Raw genomic sequence first — 20,520 nt, forward strand, 5'->3', positions numbered from 1 at the left:
GGCTATGCATCGTCGTCCCATATGCTAGTTGGTCTTGGAGCAGGATTCTTTTGCTTGTTCAAGTACAGGTTTACAGCAATGCCTTCTTCTAAATTTAATCAGTAATAACCCTCCATCCTCAATATTCGGAAAGCAACGAGTTAAAGCATGCTTTTCAACCAAGCATGCTTTATTCAAGGAAAGGCATTCGGTTTCAAACTCCAGAAACGTTTTCTTTTTCTGTTATTCATGTACTTGTCCATAGTTCAGATGACTAGACTCCTTTTACTTTCCATGTGGCTTACAGTCCCTAAACTCTAAAGGCCTAAACTGCTTTTTGTGAAGGAAAACAAAATTGATTTTATAGTAATTCATTAATTTTGAGGAAATTAAAAGCACAACCGTTTACTGGTTTAGAGGTCCTGTACGAAAAAAATCCCTTAACGTGCAGCTCCCATTCCGAATCAAAGAGAAACTCTAAGGGGTCATTTGGTTCAAAATAAGGAATGGAAAGGGAATGGAATGGGATGAAAGGATGGAATGGAAATGGAATGTGTTACTTTAGACACTTATTTGTTTTGATGTAGGAATGGAATAATTGGCCTAATGACTCCCTTACTTTTTGTTTCCTATGGTGTGAGGAGGGTTTCAAGATGGGGGAATCAAAATTGGGCTAGTAAGGGAGTGACAAAAATGGATAACCCAACCAAACATAAAATAAGGGAGTGTGTTACCTCAATCCGTTTCCAAGCCTAAAATATTTCCAACCAAACGGACCCTAAGAGAAGACCATGCTACCAGTCCTAGCTGGCACCGAAGCCAAGGGAAAGAGAAACGATATTTGTTTAAAATATTGAGAATATAAATATAACTTTCGGATTCTAATATGCAACCACTAATATGATTTTCAACAAAAATATGAGTAGAAAATTATTTACTTTAGGCAAACACAATTCACATTCATTATGCAATTGAAGTCCAACTAACACATAGCATTTCATATTTTTCTTACTTATATATTGACTCACACAGTTTGAGATTCCCCTTTGAGTGGGTTTAGGGTGGTCGTCCCTCTTGGCAATTGGGGGGGGGGGGGGGAATTCCTGAACTAAAATCACATGTTATTTGATTTAATCCAGCTCGTCTTTGCATTATGAAAGTTCAAATTCAATTATAGGTTCAGTCATAATTGGATTTTATTTCATATAAATTGTTATGAAGATCAATAATTTTTATTCATATGATTCTCGTATCATATTGCGAAAATGCGATTTTTTCATTGCACCTTCAAGCAACTTAATCTCATGCGAGCCGAGATAGGATCATGTGATCTTGGCTACAATTATAAATTTATGACCGTGGGTAATAATAATCAGATCTAATGAGGGAGTATAAGTCAAGTTTAATATATTTATAAAGGTGCATCCTCTTCTACTTTAATAATAAGTTATGTGTAAATTGCAATAAGTTAAGATCAATTTAAAAAGTTTCGACTACTTTTATTGAAAAAAATTCTAAAAAAAAAGAAACCTCAAAAGAAGGAAAAAAAACACTTCTAAAAAAAAACTAATCTTGTTAGCCCTTAATCTCTTATGTTTATCCAAGAGACCCAGATTGACACTCCAAAAGCTGCATCAAAGACTTGCTAGCTCAGACTCCTGCTTACATCAAAAGAGCTTTAATCAGATAATGATATAAATAGGAGTACTAAATATAAAACAATATAGTACTAATAGAGCTTCTATCATACGACTAAATAAATAGTCCCACAGTTCTAGGATACTGTACCCTTTAAAGTTGATACTTCCGTCATACTTTGTTCATTCACAGTTTGGTATCAATAGCAAAAAATGGCGGACAAACTCTCAGCTTTGAGAACTTTAATGGCTTCTCACTCTCCTCCTCTTCATGCTTTAATCGTTCCTTCTGAAGATTATCATCAGGTTTCTTTCTCTCTCTACTTCACACTAGTTATAATTCATTAGTTTTTTTCGCCATTGAAATCCTGTTTTTTTTTCCGCTTTTTATTTGATGTTGACTTTACAATTTTAGTTGTTTGTGTAAAATACTGATCGATATCGAATTGCAGAGCGAGTATGTCTCTAATCGTGATAAAAGGCGGCAATTTATTTCAGGATTTTCCGGAAGTGCTGGTAAGTATAATTGCATCTTAAAGTCAAATTCTCTATTTCTTCAATCATTGAATATTTAGCGTGACAGATTGGATTCCCTTGTTTTTCTGATTGATAATTGATTAAGCAATTCAAATGAGGTTTCTTTGGAGTTCAATTGTTTTGTCATTGTTTAATAGTGATTTATTGACTGATGATGATGATCAGTAGGTCATGCCATTAATTTAATAGGAAAAAAAGCGTTCGTCTTGACTCTTGATTGGTGAATTTCTACTTGCTGTTTTAGCCATTAGCATGAACATGTGGTTTTTGATTCATCATCAATGCCTCACACAAGTTTCCTGTTGGCATTGTGTAATTATTGGTGGTATTGCCGTTTTTGATTCCCTAGGTTGAATCTGGGAAGTAACAAAATAAGTTGCTGGAGCAATATATTTCATTTTTATTATCACACGACAAGGATTTAGGCTGATCATGGTTTATGATGATTTAAAATTCGAAACGAGCCCTAATTTTAGGTGCCTTGTACCTTTGAGAGCTCTTTTTACATAGCACTTTCTTTCTCACTCTTTATCCAGATTGATATAGGTATTACAAGTAGTTCTGTCATTGTGGAAGTGTAGTTGCTCTTGTTCTGAGCTTCTGTTGTTTGTCCCTGTTCAACAGAAATATTAGGCAGTGGGTCTGGGTTGGATGAGCCATGGAGATTCTCCAAGCTTCTAATTGTTGTGATTTCTTTTATGTCTTGATGAAAGAGTTGGTTCTGTTCTGTCTCAGACTCTCAGTTATGTTGTTCTATTTTATACGACTTTTTAGGGAGGGGAACTCATTCGTGCTACTTTGATATTTGTTGAACTTTTTAAAACAGTGTATACATAATGAAACTAGTTTGACCTGTGACTTCACGAACATCTTCATTTATAGTTATGTTAATGCTTGCATGGGCTTATTCTTTCAATTGAATTGGATTGGATTTTCTAGATTTCTCAGTAGTTCTCTTTTTTTCCAGGTTTGGCCCTTATAACAACGAACGATGCACGGCTTTGGACCGACGGGAGGTATTTCTTGCAGGCGGAGAAACAGCTGAGTACTCAGTGGAGGCTTATGCGTATGGGAGAAGATCCTGCAGTAGAAATCTGGATGGCAGATGTGAGTGTATTATTTCATTGTATCATTTTAAATAGTAAAAAATGATAGGAGAAGACTGGGAATTGTTTTTAGTTGCCTCTCTTCATTCTAATTTACTTAGGTTTTGATTTCTCCTCCTTTCCCTATGCGATGAACCTTCTTGCTTGCTGTTAGGATTAAGAGTTAAATTGGAAGCTCCATTGATTATATATAATGCTGTATGGACTGATTTATCTCAGAGAGTAGGCTGCAAATGCTGAAGTGAAGTTGCCTTTATTAATTAATATCTATTGTCTACAGAATCTTCCAGAAGAAGCTGCTATTGGCATTGACCCCTGGTGTGTATCAATAGACACTGCACAAAGATGGGAGCGTGCACTTGAGAAGAAGCGACAAAAGTTGGTTTCAACCTCGAATAATCTTGTCGACCAAATATGGAAAGACAGGCCAGAAACTGAGGTAAAACCCGTCAAGGTGCAACCACTGGAGTTTGCTGGACGCACAGTTGCTGAGAAGTTACAAGATGTAAGGGGAAAACTTACGCAGGAGAAAGCACATAGTATTGTTATCACTGCGCTTGATGAGGTAATTAACTTACTGTTTTGTGTTATATATGTGGATTCCCCTTTGTTTATTCTGAAATAAGCTTAACTTATTTATATATGTTTACTAGGATACTCCCTAACTAACTTGCGCAGGATTTTTTTTGTCAGAAAGGACCTAATAAAATGCAAGTTTTGTGGGGAAGGACCTAATAAGTTTTTTTTTTTGTCAAAAAGGACCTAATAAAATACTTCTGATTGTGAACATGAACTACTTTATGAATTTCCAGCCAAATTTACCATTTACTGGCGTTGACCCTTTTTTTTACCCCTAGTCGACTCTTTAATGTTCTGTTTCTATTACCGTAATATTAGGAGGAGAAGAGAAATTACCGTAAAATTAAGAACCCTAATTTGCGATTTTGGGAAAAACGTATAATAGGAGCCCTAAATTTCAAAAACCCTTAAACATTGAGAGAGAAAAATTTGAAGAGCAAAACATACTTTGGATTTGATGAAGGTTGCAGGATAAGATCGAATAGGTTGATGCTTCCCTTCAATGGAGATTGCGCTGTTGGGAGGAAAGTGTGAGAATTCAATATGTTTTAGTTAAAATAGGAACAAAACATTAAAGAGTCAACAAGGGGTAAAAAGAAGGGTCAACGTCGGTAAATGGTAAATTTGGCCGGAAATTCATAAAGTGGTTCCTGTTCACAAACGGAAGTATTTTATTAGGTTCTTTTTGACAATTTTTTTTATTAGGTCTTTCCCCACAAAATTTGTATTTTATTAGGTCCTTTCTGACAAAAAACCCTTTGTTTATTTCCCCTTGTTTTCCTTGTTCATATATACATTATTACTTGTCTCTGGTGCTGTGCGCTTAGTTGTTCAGTCCTATCAGACACAACATCTCTGACAAAGTTCCACAATCTAAGAGGGGACTTCAATTATCATTAGATTGTTATTAAAAATCTGTCAGGTTTCTGATGTTTCTGGTGAACTTGCATGCAGGTTGCTTGGTTATACAATGTTCGTGGTAATGATGTTTCATATTGTCCAGTTGTTCATGCTTTTGCTGTAGTAACATCAGCAGCAGCATTTTTCTATGTGGACCAGCAAAAAGTATCTCCTGAGGTTAGTCTCTGCTTTGAGCAGTTTGCAGCTAAGATATGTGATGGTAGGATCAATAAAGATTGTGAATATCTGATCTCACAAACTAAAAAATTACACTACCTATTTGAAAAAGAAGGATAAATAGTAAATAGTTACATCCCCACCTACAGGGAGTAACTTCATAGTCTTGGGCTCTGAGTCAAAGATCATCATGTTGATAAGCGGTATGATCAACTTAACTCTAGGATATGTTGAAAGTTTTTGGAACAAGCTGTTTCATGTTTCCTTTTGGAAATGATTAATGTTTCACGTGCATTAAGTTGCGCCTAATTGGTCATATAGAAACCCAACTCACCAAGAAACAGAAAGTTAGGAAATAGCAATCTTTTTCAGATGGAAGGAATATCAATTTGTTTTTTGTTTTGCTTTTTTTTTTTCCTTGGGGGGGGGGGGGTGTATGGTTCCTGGAATCAAGGACCATGATTCCTTTAGTGTTTGGTTTACCTTTTTTCTATTCTTCTCTTCTCTTCACTATATCTAATCTGATGAGTTTATATCAAGACTTGTATTTGATGTTGCCTAAAATGTGGAGCTTTTTGCTGCAGAAATTGAGTGAAAGAAAAGGGGTTACTTGTCCTCGTGAAATGCGCAGACAGTAGGTGTAATAATTAAAAAAAATGATTTATCTCCAGAAGATACTTTGAACCTTTTTATTCTTTTCTTTTCTGGGGACAACCTACGAGACTTTTTTGGTTGCACCACAATGCCACTCGCCAGAATACGATGGTTTGATTCTATATTCTCGCGCATCATGCACACAGTATATATTGTTTTCCTCCTTTTGCTCGAGCTTTTCAACACAATGCTCACCTTCATTACAGTGCCATATTTCCAGTTTCTTTTTGCCACCTTCCTTTCTCTCTAGTCTTTTCATTTTAACTACTTCAAGGACCTCCTTGGCTTTCCCTTTTCATCTCTAGAAACCAATCCACCTCTTACGTGTACGATTCTTGCGTGGTCATTACTACTTTCTTGTTTTTATCCAAGTGCAACAAATTTTATGCTCGAGCTCTCTCAAGTTCAAGTATTAGATTCTTAAAAAATTTGTTTTGACTCTTTTTTGAGGAATTGGATGGCATAGAAGATTCATTTGTTGAATAGCCCACAAGAAGGCACATATATTTAGGGGTTTTAGAAAGAGATTTTTTGGGTTTGGGGGGTGGAAAAATGGAACTTTTTGTGGTTTTGGTAGCGTGACGAGAAGACAGTCTTGATGATTGGCTGAGGGATAACATGATTATTAATTGGGAGCACTAAATGTACACGTATATTAAACAACCATTACCTTAGAAAATACAAGTACAACCTGCAAGAGGAGCCAGTCAATTACACCCCAAAATTAAAGGCTAGGCAATTTGAGCATTTTACAAGAAAGAAACATTGAAAACCCAAAAAACCCTAACCTACAACTAATTCTGAAACTTAGTCTTTAAACTATATAAACCTAAAATTAGTTAAGCTACTCGAGGTTGGTGCCAATTACTTGATGGACTACAAAGTGGTTTACTTGATGCTGTAGAGAAGGGAACAAAAAGTTATGATGGTAGTAGAGGAAAAGGCACAGGAGCCCAATAAAGGGATTTTAATATAAAGCAGGAAAAAAGAGGGGAAAATCACACATACGTTGCATGCAAGGAGTCAACACAAGTAAAGTGGGTTAAAGCCTTGGATTTTGGTGACTGGTATTGTGGTACAACTAAAAAGGTCTATAAGTTTCCTTGCGGATGAGGTTATAAAGGGTAGATCCGTAGATTTCGTAAAACATCACTAGTAAAAAAGGTTCATAAACAAACTTTCCAATAATTAATCATCAGCCATTGCGTTTTTCATTTAACCATCCTTATGGTGTAACATGCTATAAACAATGAGTCGGTATTTAACTAATACTTCCTGTGGTAACGCTTTTACCTATTTCTTTTGGGCATATAAATTAAGGAGGACTGAAGGAGTAATTTTTTGTCGAGGAGACAGAAAATGTTGGTTTGATTGGATATACCGCGTAATATAGTATTGAGGAAAGAGAAAAAGTATCATGATTGGTGACAAGGACCGAAGAGAGGGAAAAGGTAGATTTAACGGGGAATAGAGAATGATTTCAACCGAGGATAGAGAACAAGTAGAAAAGTTGAGATATGATCCCAACCCAAAAAAGGAAATGAGTGAAGTGTTTTGAGACATCACATGATAGAAAAATGGCTAAAGTTCTATAAAAAGAGGTAAAAGGTAGATTTGTTAACATAGTGGGAATACGATTAAATTATTATGAAAGTGTCCAGTAAATATTACCTTAAAGTCTAATGCAGTTAGGAAAGGAAGAAATTACGTCATAGGATAAATTGGCAATAGTGAAATAGTTTCAATTAATTTCAAGTCAATTTCCACTTAAATTGTGTCAATTTAAAGTTTTATACCCGTATTCTCGTATTCAATTTCAATATCCATTCTGCGTTCCATACTTGAATGGCTTTCAGGTAATATCTCAAATGAAGAAGAACAATATTGAAGTCCGAGACTATGACGCAGTTAGTGCAGATGTTGACCTGCTTGCATCCAATCAACTTGATTCTTCCTTGTCAGTTAATGCTGCTGAAGATAAAGCTGTGTCTGGTACAACACCAGAACATAAAACTGGGGACATGCGAAAAGAATGTAACTTCGTTTGGATGGACCCTCGCTCATGCTGCTATGCTCTATATTCCAAACTCAAGTCTGATCAGGTCTTTTTGCAGCAGTCTCCTTTGGCTCTTGCAAAAGCTTTGAAGGTAACACTTTTATCTTGTCTGTATGTTTGATGGAGGTATTAATGCTTACTTTTCTTGAAAGAAGTGCACAGGGATCCCAGTTTGTTTGGTGCACTGCACGTTATTTATTAGTTAAAATTGTATTAATGGTTTTAATAGCAAACCTAAGAGTGCAATGTCTTCAATGGTTGTGGATTCAACTCCTCCAGAAGGTTCACTTCCTCTCGTATTTGATGGGATAGAGGTCTAAAGGGAAAATTCCTATTCTTATTAAGTTTCATATAATTATTTATGTACAATTTTTTTCTTACATTTATAAATTCTTCTCTTGTAAAGAGGATCTTTGTATCCATGCTAGATTGCTAGTCAAACTATTAGGTACTCCCTCCAATCCAAAATGAACTTCACACTTGCTTTTTACTATCTCTATGACTAACTTTGAAGTGAATCTAACAACTAAAAGATCCCATTGGTAATGTGTTATGGTGTCTTGTTAAAGTTGATGAAGTTTGACCTTAAGAAACCAAGTATGAAGTTCATTTCATGAAGGAGTGAGTGGATCATAGGAGCCATACACATGATGCTAGTCATTTCTGTGAACTCTCTTGGTTTTTGCAAATTTGTTTCAAAACCGTTTGAGAAGTATGAAATTACAAAAAAAAAAAGGAGAAAGATGGAAGTGGAAGATAAACAGATGGGGATGTAATGGTAAAATCCTGTCACTAAAATTTTAACTGGGATGGAGAAAGGGCATAGAGGATTTGATTTTGATGGCAGTCTCTTGGTGAACTCTTAAATCTGGCTTTGTTTGATTTCCCTTGAGTAAAGTTGGGTCAAGTAAGCGTTCTCTTCCATTCTTCTTTGAGCTTCTGCTGCATTAAATTTTTTCATTCTCATTCTGAAATGTATGTTTCCATATACATATATAAAGGATCTTGGGACCATAGAAAAAACCACTGTAGTGTTGTTGCATAAGCTGCACATTGCGGGCGTTACAATGCGCTTCTTGTTCATCGCAGCGTGAATTGAAAAAAACACACAATCCACTTTATCATTGTATTTCATTCTTGTTCTGAAATGTATATTTCCCATATACATATATAAGGATCTTGGGACCATAGAAAAAACCACTGTAGTGTTGTTGCATAAGCCGCACGTTGCGGGCGTTACAGCGCGCTTCTTGTTCATAGCAGCGTGAATTGGAAAAAATAAAAACAATCCAGTTTATCATTGTATTTCAAGAGTTTTGGAGAACATTTTACTGATTAGGGAAGTATAGTTTGATGTGTACCTTTTCAAACGCTATCTTGTTATTATGTGTGCTTTTTTTTTTTTGAGGGGGTCTTGTTATTATGTGTAGAAATTCTATTATCTAACCGTTTATAGTGACTAAAATATGAGTACAATGTTATCTTAAATGTGCATAAGAGCATCCACCACCATGAAAAAAAAAAGTTCATTCCCCTCTCTCTACAACTTTCTCTCTCATCATCCAAAAAAATGTCATGGCTCATGACCAAATTCACAAAATCATCCCACCCATGACATAAAAAAAGTACATCAGTTTTCTCTCTCCTACTTTTTACTTCAAAATTTTTTTTAAAGTGTTTCCTAATATGGCAAAATGGATATCATTTTATAGATCTCAAAAAAATATGACCATTGGTATTTTTTTTATTTTTTAGATTTGTATGTTTTAAAATATAGCCATTTTTATTTGGCAAATACATTGATTAAACAATTTCCCACCACTTGGTGGGGCGCCCACTTTTTTCATGACATAATTTTTTTTTGTTCACCATGTGACTAATTCCTTGGTTGGTCACAATGTGACCAGAAATGTTTTGTAGCTTGTTTATGATGGGGGTGATCTTTTTTGTTTTTGATTTTCATGAACTATTTTTGTTCATGGTGGTGGTCTGGTGGATGCTCTAACAGTTTTAGAAACGGGTTATAATGACTAATATGGTAAATAAATGGTCTGTAACAGATGTAGCGCCATAGTGGTGTAATGAAAATAATACTTTACATTACAAATTCGTTAAAGAATGGTTTATGTAATGAAGCGTCTAGGTTTAGATGTTTATTTTAAAATTTTCTTTTGAAGCAATGCAATCATATTCGTAATTTAGAAACTTCTCTATTTTCCCCATTTCCTCTAGGAACCAATTTGGTGATATACAAACAAAGCCTAGTTTGCTTGGTTAGTTCGTAATGAACTAATAAGATCAATGACAAATTGGGGTTTTCTAAACATTGAATGTTACCATCTCGTATAATCTAGTCATACTTCTACTCTTAGAGCCTTCAATTATTAGCCTTTTTAGATTTTAGACATGTTCTTGCTATTTGTAAGACGACTTTTTGCTGACTAATGCATAGAGAATTTCAGAATTCTGCCGAAATGGAAGGTTTGAGGAATGCGCATATGCGGGATGGTGCAGCTGTTGTGCAGTTCCTTGTGTGGCTTGAGCAGCAGGTAGCTGGTTGCAAACACGCATATCTTTTGTACTTAAATTTATAATGAAATATATTACTAACTTTTTAGGAGCACATCATTAATGAATTACTGAAAAAGAGAACCATGTTATTTGATAGCTGGTTTTATTAATGAACCATTGAACCTACTTATTACTTGTGATAAACCTGATTTTGCAAGTAACGGATTTACTTGAGTGTAAATAAACATGTGAAATGGAAAAAGACAAAAACTTGTATCACTTTATGAACATAAATAAATGGACTTCTATGGTTCAGGAGCTTATTATAACTGATGAACTAAAATGTTTAATTGATGTACATGTATTTCAGATGATAAACGAAGCTTCATATCTCTAATGAACTTGACACATGCCTAATGAACCCATTCTTAATTTGTAATGAACTTGTTATATTGTGTGATAAACGGACAAACCTGCTTTAAACATATTTTTTAATTGTTCTCTAGCCTAGGTAACCCTAAGGGGCTGTTTGGCTCGGGGTAATCAGGAAAATAAGAGGGTATTGTTCCCTTACTTCACCTTTTAGGTGTTAGCCAATCATCTATTTGTTCCCTTTCTCCAATTTGTTCAACATATCCATTAATCTTGAATCTTCACCTCTCTGAATACCCAGTTTTTTAAAACCACAAATCCATTATTCTCGAATCCATTTAATTATCATTCTGTTATTCCCTCCGTTCTTCCCTGTTTGATTTCCACGCTTATAAAGGAACAAAGCAAAGATGATAGGGTGATAGTACTGTATGAGTAGTTGTTGGGAGGATAAGAGCAAACGAGGGGAAGAAAAAAAAAGATACACACCAAAATTGAAAGAGGGAAGACCCAAAAAGAGGAAGTGTTTTTACAAGATATGGTAAGCGTCCTTTTTATGTTTCAAAGAGCTAAAATTCAAAATTTGCAGATGCAGGAGCTTTATGGGGCTCCTGGTTATTTCTCTGAGGCTGAGACAGAAAGGAAAAAACCTTCGTAAGTAGTCTATTTTTCTGTCAATGCTAAATTCACTTTTACTTTTTCCTAGTATAAAATTATTAATGATTGATCTTAGCATAAGAATTTGGGAACTATATCATGTCATCATTCATACAGATCTTAGTGAAGGGGATGATTTATTTCTCACTCTATATTGGGCTTCTGTGCATGTGAAATGAACATAACGTGGACATTTGGATGCATGCCTGCACTCTATGTCTGTTTCTCATGCACGTTCTCCACTACATTAATTTTTTTTTGGTCTTTTTCTTTTGCTGATTTGGCATGTTTGATTCGTATGGCTCACCGTTTTTCCATTCCCTCTTACTCCTGGGAATATTTGCAGGGAAGCACAGAAACTGACGGAAGTCTCAGTAAGTGACAAGCTAGAAGGTTTTCGTGCATCAAAGGAGGTAATAACTTTCACACTAGATTGTAGTTTTTATGGCTTATGCAGTTGATTGCTTATTATGGTTGAGCCAATAGTAATTGCTGCTGCTACATCAGAATCTATTTATGAGAAAACTTGGATTTTTATTGTTCTATTTCAATTCTTTGATCCATTAAGCAAGATTTTTTATCAACCTTGTATACTGAACTGATTGACCCACGATTTTATAACAAACAAATGGCAGATGACAGTATATAGAGGTATCTGATTTGGTCCTATAAATAGTCTCTTGGGAAAATGAATATTCTTTTAATTCATTGCATCTTCAGCATTTTAGGGGGCTGAGTTTTCCTACCATCTCATCTGTTGGTCCAAATGCGGCTATTATTCATTATGGGCCTGATCCTGAAACTTGTGCTGAGATGGATCCAGATCGAATTTACCTGTTTGATTCAGGAGCACAGGTAGACCAACATCTTTATTTAAGCAGCTTGTATGATCATGTTGGCTGATACTCAAATTATCCTTGTTTATGATATTTTGTTTTGTATTGACATGGTTGGGTGGCCTGTAAAAGTATCAAGATGGAACAACTGATATAACTCGGACAGTGCATTTTGGGCAACCTTCTGCCCATGAGAAGACATGCTACACAGGGGTATGTATCTATAGTGCATAATGCTGAACACCTTGTTTCTTGATCCACTTTATAACTATGAATGGACATGACTATTAGCATAGTGCATAGGATACTTGATTTAATCCACACTGATAATTTGTGAGTTGGCCAGATGTTTTCTACATTTGGATATATGATCTAAGTGAAAGTGAACTCTCATATATGATGTTACTTCCTATTTGCCAAATCAACTGTAGCATGCACTTTTCAACTTGGAATGATTTGAAAAAATTGCTTTCTCTGTCTTTCCCCCCCTGTTTGATAACAGTTTATTCTCTGCTATCTCACACACAACACTTATATGAAAGCTTTTCTTGCAAAGTGCTGCTTCATTGTATAAATCATCATTTTGTCTGAAAACTCTCATATAATGTCTCGTGTTATATTACGGCATTTTGTGTCATTTTCCAAGTATAACGTGTCATTTTTATATGTGCCATGACGATCTGCTCATTTTAATGTCAATTTTCAGAATTTCAGTTTCATTTTTATTATGTCATTTATACAGTATCAATTTTTTATTTTTATTTTGTGTCATTTTCACAAATGTCATCTGTAACACACACACATGTTGGAGCTTCTCTAATTTAGAAGGGGAGATAGTTTGTTTAACATCAGAGGATAAAATCAAGGCTAATCCCTGAACTATTTTCTTATGCTGAATTTTGTAAGACTCATTTGGTTATCATTGACTCTTATCAAAGAAGCTAGATTATAACCCATTGGTCAATAGCTTTTTTGTTGTTTGGCCTGACAGGAGAAAGCCATTGATTCTATGTGATAGGTTCAACTCCCCTCCCTTGGTTCCTGTGTTCCTGACCATACTAATTGCCATGGTTGCTGTCTATAACGGCCTCCTAACTCAATGACTCTTTTGTCGTGTCTGCTGTTTCACTTAGCATGGCTATTTTATCTTCTGTTCACCTAGATTTTAAACCACCTCCTTAGGTTTCTATGTTCTTGACTATGGAGTTGCAATTTCATCTCTTGGTTTGATCATACTAATATATAGGTTCACTGGCTACAACTGCCACCTAACAAAGTGACTCTTCAACTTTTTCTCTTGTTTCACCTAGCAAGATAATTATCTGCAAACAATCTGCTACTTGGTTTGAATAATTTATTAAAACCAATCCATGATTTATTTGGAAGATTTGAGACTAGCTTTGACCTTGTTTAGTCCCTGTTTCTAATCCCTTAGGGTGCATTGGGTTTATGTCCAGCAACAGCATATAACTTGGAGGACTATGTGTTCCTGATATATCTTAGGCTCTTTCCATCCGTGCCACTAATTATCTTTGGAGGAACAAATCTTAGGTCCTATGCACTGGAAGCACTACCAATGTCCTAATGCATTTGAATTAGGGGTCCTCATCATCAGGGTACCAATATTCTTACGTCTGTCTCTGTAGTTGGTACTAAAGGTTAAGGACCCATGTATTATGTTCTTCATAACAACAATACCAGAATGGCAGATTTGTTAACACAAAAGGATACATGAACCAAAATTTTCATTTTCACGAGTCAATCATGTTAATCCTTCTCTACTCCCACTTCTTTCTGATACAACATGGTTCTGGAGATCCAGTTCTTTCATGTCCGTTTTTACTTCTCTTCTAGGTCACCTTTGGTCTGTCTTTTGCTGCTTCTAAAAATATTATTATCTCAACTCTCCATTATGTGCAAACCACTAGAGCCGGTTCTCTTATGGTGAAAGTCTTTGTTGCAGAGTCTTCTTTTCTCATATTACCACACTTTCTCAGAAGCCCAATATTCCGTCTCGGCCAGCTCTGTACAGGAAATTTAGCTAAAAAACAGTTTTACAGAACTTTTTTTTTGGTTGTAGAGGCATGCTGAAATCATTGAGTTTCAAGTGCTCTTTTCTAGACTTGAATCTCTGTGGAACATCTTGATCAATAACTCCATTCTTTGGATGACAGTTCCCAATTACATGAAAACACTCACATACAGGTGTATTCTGCATCAGTATTTGATTCTCTCTTTAGATAGTTTTACCTCTCCAGACAACATTTGTTACAAAGGCCTTGTTCTGGAACCCCCTCACCTTTTCATTATCCTGGTTTGAGTTATGACATGTAATTTTATCTTTGCAGGTTCTTAAAGGTCACATTGCACTGGGTAATGCTCGGTTTCCGAAAGGAACTAATGGTACGGCAACTTTAGTGCTTGTCTGTATTATGAGAATTGATTGAGCAGTTGGGACTGCCTAGATTTATGCTAGTGCTTTGATGTCCTGCTGATTAGTAGATGATCAATGAGTGTGAGAAGTGTACAAAATGGGATCAATCTTATGATGCTCTTACACAGCCCCCTATATTAATATACTAAATATTGTGCACGGGGCTGCTCTAATCTGATGAAGTCTGCATCAGGTCATGCTCTCGACATCCTTGCACGAGTTCCTCTGTGGAAGTATGGACTTGATTATCGACATGGTACAGGTCATGGCATAGGGTCCTACCTCAACGTGCATGAAGGTAAGTGATGAAGTTTGATCTTATTTCTATTGGTTTGTGTTCCGGTAATTGAAACAGGTGGCGGTCTTCATACAAGTCTGCCAAGAGTGGAGTGGACTTGCTTGATGACCGCCACCTGTTTCAATACGGGAACAATTTGTATATCACACAGTAGGAATTCGGGTGCTTATTTGCTGGTCAGTATGGGTTGTGTGTTTTATTTGGACAATAGTTAGCTGCATTACTATTAGAAGAAGAGAATTGAAATAACAACACAAAACTCACCAAGTACACATTCAATGCTAGTATTGAGGTGGCTGTCAATCTTGAGAACATTCCTAGACGAAAAAATGAATTAACGAAATCAAAGAGGATAACCTTCTTGGATCTTGAATTCTTGATATCTCCCTGTAAAATCATTTCTAGTTGTCAAAAAACATATGTTATTTTACTGTTTTTTCTAGCTAATACTCCTATTAAGTCCATATTTGTAACTATCTGTATTTGTGAGTTGAAACTCTAGTTTGTTTGTGTTTGAGCAGGTCCCCATTTGATTAGCTTCAGACCCCAGGCTCAGAATGTGCCTCTCCAAGCTGCAATGACTGTAACAGATGGTTAGTATGTAATGTAGCAAACACTTCCATGTATCTCTAGGGACATATACATTTTGTTGTTTACTGATGCTTGCTCACATATAGTATGTGTTGAAGACATGCTCACGTATTGTAAGAAAGTAAAAGAGAATAATTACTGTAAGCAATGGTAATTTTGCAATGAGCACTGGGACACCTAAAGGATGATTCTGATCATTGAAACCCAGTGACTATCTGTCTATCAGTAGCATTTTCTTATTCGTTCATCTTGCTACATTTTTTTCTCTTTGTTAGGTCGCCTTTTCTTGGATACTTCAATTTTTTGACAATTTGCATTGAATGGGTTTTTTTTTGCAGAGCCTGGTTACTACGAGGACGGGAATTTTGGTATAAGATTGGAGAATGTGCTTATAGTAAACGAGGCAAATACAAAATTCAACTTCGGTGATAGAGGGTACCTAGAATTTGAGCATATTACATGGGTGAGCTTTTTATCTAATTTTGGATTCTTTTTTCTTGTTTAAAGTGAAATTTAATCTGTTAATGTATTTTTATACCGTTGTTGAATAGTCTCTGTCAACTTTTAAAGGAAATACCAAGCTAAGCTTGACCTGGTGAAAATGATTGCACTTTCCAACCTTAAGGTTGGGGCACTTTGACGGAAGGGAATCTGTACCCTTCCCCCCGACTCCCAAACTGCTAGGAATGTTTGTTAGGAAAAGATGTGCAGTTTTAATTAAAACTAACTACTTTTAAGAATCAAGCAAGATATAGTTTCATCAATCCATATTCTATGGAACATGAATATTTTTACTTTTTGTTTCAGGCCCCATATCAACATAAGTTGATAGACTTGAAACTTCTGACCCCAGAAGAGATAAGTTGGGTGAACACTTATCATTCAAGGTGTCGAGAAATTTTGTCACCTTATATGAATGAAACGGAGATGGCATGGTTAAGAAAAGCAACAGAACCCATTGATATGGTCAAGTCACATTAGCTACTGAATTAGTTATATTTCCATATTTGTTATTTAAACTCAATCTTTAATTTTACAAGTTATTGCTATTGGATTTGTTTCTGAACTCTTTTGAGATCTTTGAAGCAAAATACCTTTAGAAGTAGTTAGTTTGAAGGCTCCAATAACGACCCTATGTGCTTTTGAGGCACCATGGTCACTCACAAAGAAGACTATCTGTGGAGTTAATCGTTTTTTCTCCCATGTGTTTACTGCCATATTTCTATCTTTTACAGACACTTCCATTTCATGATTCTCTATTTCTTCTACTCTCCATTTATTCGTTTGATTAACTAAGTTTTTCTTCCCCTTCTTTTTTTTTTTTTGACGAAATTCTTCCCCTTCTATATTGATTGTCGGTTAAAATATCAATGTTCTATTACTCATACTTCTAACGTACCAATGTTGAATTCTCATGATATATAGTAGTCCCTCTTTAGTCTTTAGCTTGCCTTTGTAACCTAGTAAGATACTCCATCTATTTCAAAATATAAGTTCTACGAAAATTTGCTTTGACCACAAATATCTCTCAAATACGTTAAATAAAAATTATACCGTTGGATTCGTCTTGAAAAATACTACAATAATATTATTTTTAAAATTTTTTTATCAACATAAATTGAGAGTAATTAACTGTCAAAGTTCAACCTCGAATATCGTGAGTGCCTTATATTGTGAAACGGAGGGAGTACTTCTAATATATCGATATGGAGGGAGTATTTAATAGCTACATTAACTATTTTAGGTGTTATGAAGAAAATAGAAACCGAGCACTTATTATACCATGTCTTTAAAAGGCGACTTATTACTAACATGTATTCTTGCTGTCCCAATTTATAGTGCTTGTATTTTATTTTAGGTGTTACAAAATGTTCTTATTTCGATTTTTGAAATTGTATTTTATTCTAAAATGTCATCATTAAATAAACTTTATTCCTATTTTGACCTCATTTACATGGAAACTTGTAGTCACATAGCTCATATTTAATATTTATCCTTACTTTTTACCTCGAAAGTTGTTGCCACATTTACTATTTGTATTTTCCAATGCAAGTACTACAAATAATTAAAACAAATAATAGTTTCGTTAATTTTTATGTAAAATGAGAAACAAGCACTATAAATTAGACGGAGGAAGTAGTATGTATTTAACCCAAATCGTATAAGTGTGGAGGAGTCAAGTTTTCATCTCATCTCTTCTATTAATCATCTTCTAGATAATGCTATATAGTAAAAAAAAATAAAAAATGTTTTTCCTTATTTCATATTGATTGCAACAGCTTGATTAGTATATTTACCGGTGCAAAATTCTAACCATCAATATCTTTATTATCTATTTTCCCTGCTTTTCAATAATTACATTGTTGAAATGTGCACAACAGCATAAGGACCAAGGAGATGACAAAGATATTAAAAAAAAAAACCCTCGTGTGCTAGGAGAGAAAGAGAAAAAAATATATAGCCAAAAATATGAAGTGTTAGTTGCAAGTATTAAAGAACATCCTAGACTAGAAAATGTTGCAAATATTAAAAAGTGGAAGAAATGTTCGTGAAAATTATAAAAACGTTGATGTGTTGAGAAAAAACATAAAGATCAATCTTTAAACATCTTATAGACTATCCATTGTATGTGAATAGTGCAAAAATCAAACGGTTAAGTTTTACATGGGACAGAAATTCTTGAGAACTTGTAATATTTATATTAATGTGTAGTTTTATTCTGAAAAAACAACTTTTTAAAATTATTTCTAAAAAAAGTTGGGAGATAACGTTATAATGAAACTTATAAAAGCAACATAACATCTAAAAGGAGATGGACAAGCTAAGATAATTAATAATGCAAACTTATAAAAGCATTATAATGTCATCACCAGAACATTTATTTTTCTAAATCACCACTAAACACATAGAAGCAACTTGCAAGTCACATTTTACAAACTCTAGAGCTAGCCAATGGATAAACATAATTATTTTTTATCCAACAAAATATCACGACGACATAAATATACCCATCGTCTAATCTATTGAATTTTAGCGAAGTTTAGAGCATACATGCAAACTACCCCCATCAATTAGTAATACTCCCTCCATCCCATAATATAAGTCTTATTTCTTTATAAGGCGTCTCAAAATATAAGTCATATTTCTATTTTCAATCAATAATTATGCTCAAAATTCCTTCATGAAAATAATTTAATTTCCAAAATGTCCTCATAATTTCAGCTTCCAATGCACTATTATTAATGACAATATGAAATATTTTACCTCATTAAACTCTTCTACACATTAAACCATGCAACTTAAATGTTCAGTTTTTATTTCTTGTTAAAAAAAAAAACAATGCAAGTGTTTCCTAATAAAAAATGAATCTTTTTATTCAAAAAAAAAACAATATTCCACTTCATATTGATTCCCGTGTAAAAAACAGAATAAATAACTTGTATTATGGAACGGAGGGAGTACTAGCTATCGCTGTATGACCGTTCAACCTCATCTCACAATTATTGGCCACTTGCACAAATGACTTACAAGTTGACCCTTCCGTAGTCAAGGCTCTTTTTGCATATCCTTGCACCTCCTTAACTCTTTCCCTAATCTTAATACCTTCATCATCAACCATAATCTTGTTTATCAACTTCTTAATCTCCTCTCTACCCACAATCACTTTGGTTGGTAACACTTTGGGCCGGACCGCCACCCCAACCTCCTCGTCCATCAATGCCGCGTTCATATTTTGCTCGGCATAAAGTGGCCAAGCAATTATAGGTACACCATTAACAAGGCTTTCAAGTGTCGAATTCCAACCACAGTGCGATAAAAATCCTCCAACCGACGGGTGAGCTAGTATCTCCATTTGTGGGGCCCACATAGGGATCACTTTACCCAAGTTGCGGGTTCGGGTCATGAACCCGGGTGGCAAGTATTGAGAGATCATATGATCTTGACCGTCCATTGCATGGAAAAGGGCCCCAGCTCCATCATGCTCAATTGGCGGACGTACCACCCATATAAATCTTTGTTGACTAATTTCTAAACCCAAAGCTAACTCTATGGTTTGTTGACTAGACAAGGTTCCCCCACTTCCAAATGAGACATAAAGGACTGATTCTTTAGGTTGTTTATTTAGCCACTCTGATAATTCTTCCCCTAAACACTCCGGTCTAACCGGTCGAACTAGTGGTCCGACCGGATAGACCGGTTTATTAAATATTTCCTTTAACACTTTATTATTTTTGAAGGAAAAAAGTGTGGTAGGCTCTAAGTCTTCCCAAGTATTAACCAACACCCCATCAGCTGTCCCTATATCAAGAGCAATACGAACGTACTCATCATAGTCCTTATTTTCGGGGTCGAAAACCGGGTCAAGTATATCATCATACTCTACCCGTTTACAACCCGGGATAATGAGGGGACCTTCATGCTTCACTTGTTTATCTAGGAGAGGTACACACACGGTTTGAGCTAAAAACCACGCATTTGAAGGAATATAAACATATTTGATCATGTTAAACTCATCTGCAAGCGTAAGAAATTCGGTTCCAAAAAGGTCTACAACAAGTAGGGTCGGGTTCTGCTCCATGGACCCAAGTTCAGACCGTAGGCTCGAAACATAGCCCCGCATCATGATGACAAGTCGGGTCATGATCTTATCACTTGGGCCCATATGGGCCGAGGAGTCCACATAGGGGAGCACAACGAGATCATACAAGGGTTTGAGGGTGTTGGGCTGGTTAGGAAGGAGGTTGGGCTTGTTTGGGCCAGGCTCCATGGTTACCACGAAAATGGTAACGTGGAAATTATGGTGTGCGGTGAGGCGGTTGGCGAGTTCAACCATGGGGATAAGGTGGCCTAAGCCAGGGCTAGCAAGTAGAGTAGCATGAGGTTTTGTTGGGATCACCATTGTTGATGATTTGATATGAAGAAAGAGAGAAAAAATATATGTGAAAGTTAGAAATGTAGGAGGAGGTGGTGCAAGGAAGTTTGAATCAAGAAGAGTATATAAAGACTGAATCTGTTGAAAAGTAATTAGATGAGACGTACATTTGTGAAAATGGACAGATTTGAGATGGTCAATTTGGTTTGTTAGTTGTTACCTGATTTTAGGATTTCTTTATCATTTTAGGACAAGTTAGAAAATTCAACTCAAGATTAGAAAGAATTCTCTGAAGACTAAATTTGAATTTTTTAATATTACGT

At 35.4% G+C, this 20,520-nt stretch overlaps 2 protein-coding genes across 2 annotated transcripts; one reads left to right on the forward strand and one right to left on the reverse strand.

Annotated features, from left to right (window-relative positions):
- Positions 1 to 1,726: 1,726 nt before the first annotated feature.
- On the forward strand, positions 1,727 to 16,592 carry LOC104884704 (aminopeptidase P1). The gene is made up of 16 exons (XM_010669391.4): positions 1,727 to 1,922; positions 2,069 to 2,132; positions 3,121 to 3,260; positions 3,540 to 3,824; positions 4,793 to 4,915; positions 7,426 to 7,716; positions 10,088 to 10,174; positions 11,098 to 11,162; positions 11,512 to 11,578; positions 11,886 to 12,020; positions 12,134 to 12,214; positions 14,350 to 14,404; positions 14,629 to 14,733; positions 15,255 to 15,326; positions 15,663 to 15,787; positions 16,132 to 16,592. The coding sequence occupies exons 1-16, from the start codon at positions 1,830 to 1,832 to the stop codon at positions 16,303 to 16,305; spliced, it is 1,962 nt and encodes a 653-aa protein (XP_010667693.1). The 5' UTR covers positions 1,727 to 1,829; the 3' UTR covers positions 16,306 to 16,592.
- Positions 16,593 to 18,648: 2,056 nt separating this feature from the next.
- Positions 18,649 to 20,312, reverse strand: LOC104884711 (anthocyanidin 3-O-glucosyltransferase 5). Its single transcript, XM_010669397.4, has one exon. It carries the CDS (start codon positions 20,222 to 20,224, stop codon positions 18,767 to 18,769), a length of 1,458 nt encoding a protein of 485 aa, XP_010667699.1. The 5' UTR covers positions 20,225 to 20,312; the 3' UTR covers positions 18,649 to 18,766.
- Between the last annotated feature and the right edge of the window lie 208 nt (positions 20,313 to 20,520).

Source organism: Beta vulgaris, chromosome 6, assembly GCF_026745355.1.
Source record: "Beta vulgaris subsp. vulgaris cultivar EL10 chromosome 6, EL10.2, whole genome shotgun sequence".
NCBI classification, from domain to species: Eukaryota; Viridiplantae; Streptophyta; class Magnoliopsida; order Caryophyllales; family Amaranthaceae; genus Beta; species Beta vulgaris.

Bases quoted from the DNA above. Each gene is read 5' to 3' on its own strand.
- LOC104884704 (XM_010669391.4), top strand. From the start codon at position 1,830: ATGGCGGACAAACTCTCAGCTTTGAGAACTTTAATGGCTTCTCACTCT. The intron at 14,405-14,628 runs GTACGGCAACTT...AGTCTGCATCAG, and splicing joins GTTTCCGAAAGGAACTAATG to GTCATGCTCTCGACATCCTT. The intron at 15,327-15,662 runs GTTAGTATGTAA...TTTTTTTTGCAG, and splicing joins TGCAATGACTGTAACAGATG to AGCCTGGTTACTACGAGGAC.
- LOC104884711 (XM_010669397.4), bottom strand. From the start codon at position 20,224: ATGGTGATCCCAACAAAACCTCATGCTACTCTACTTGCTAGCCCTGGC.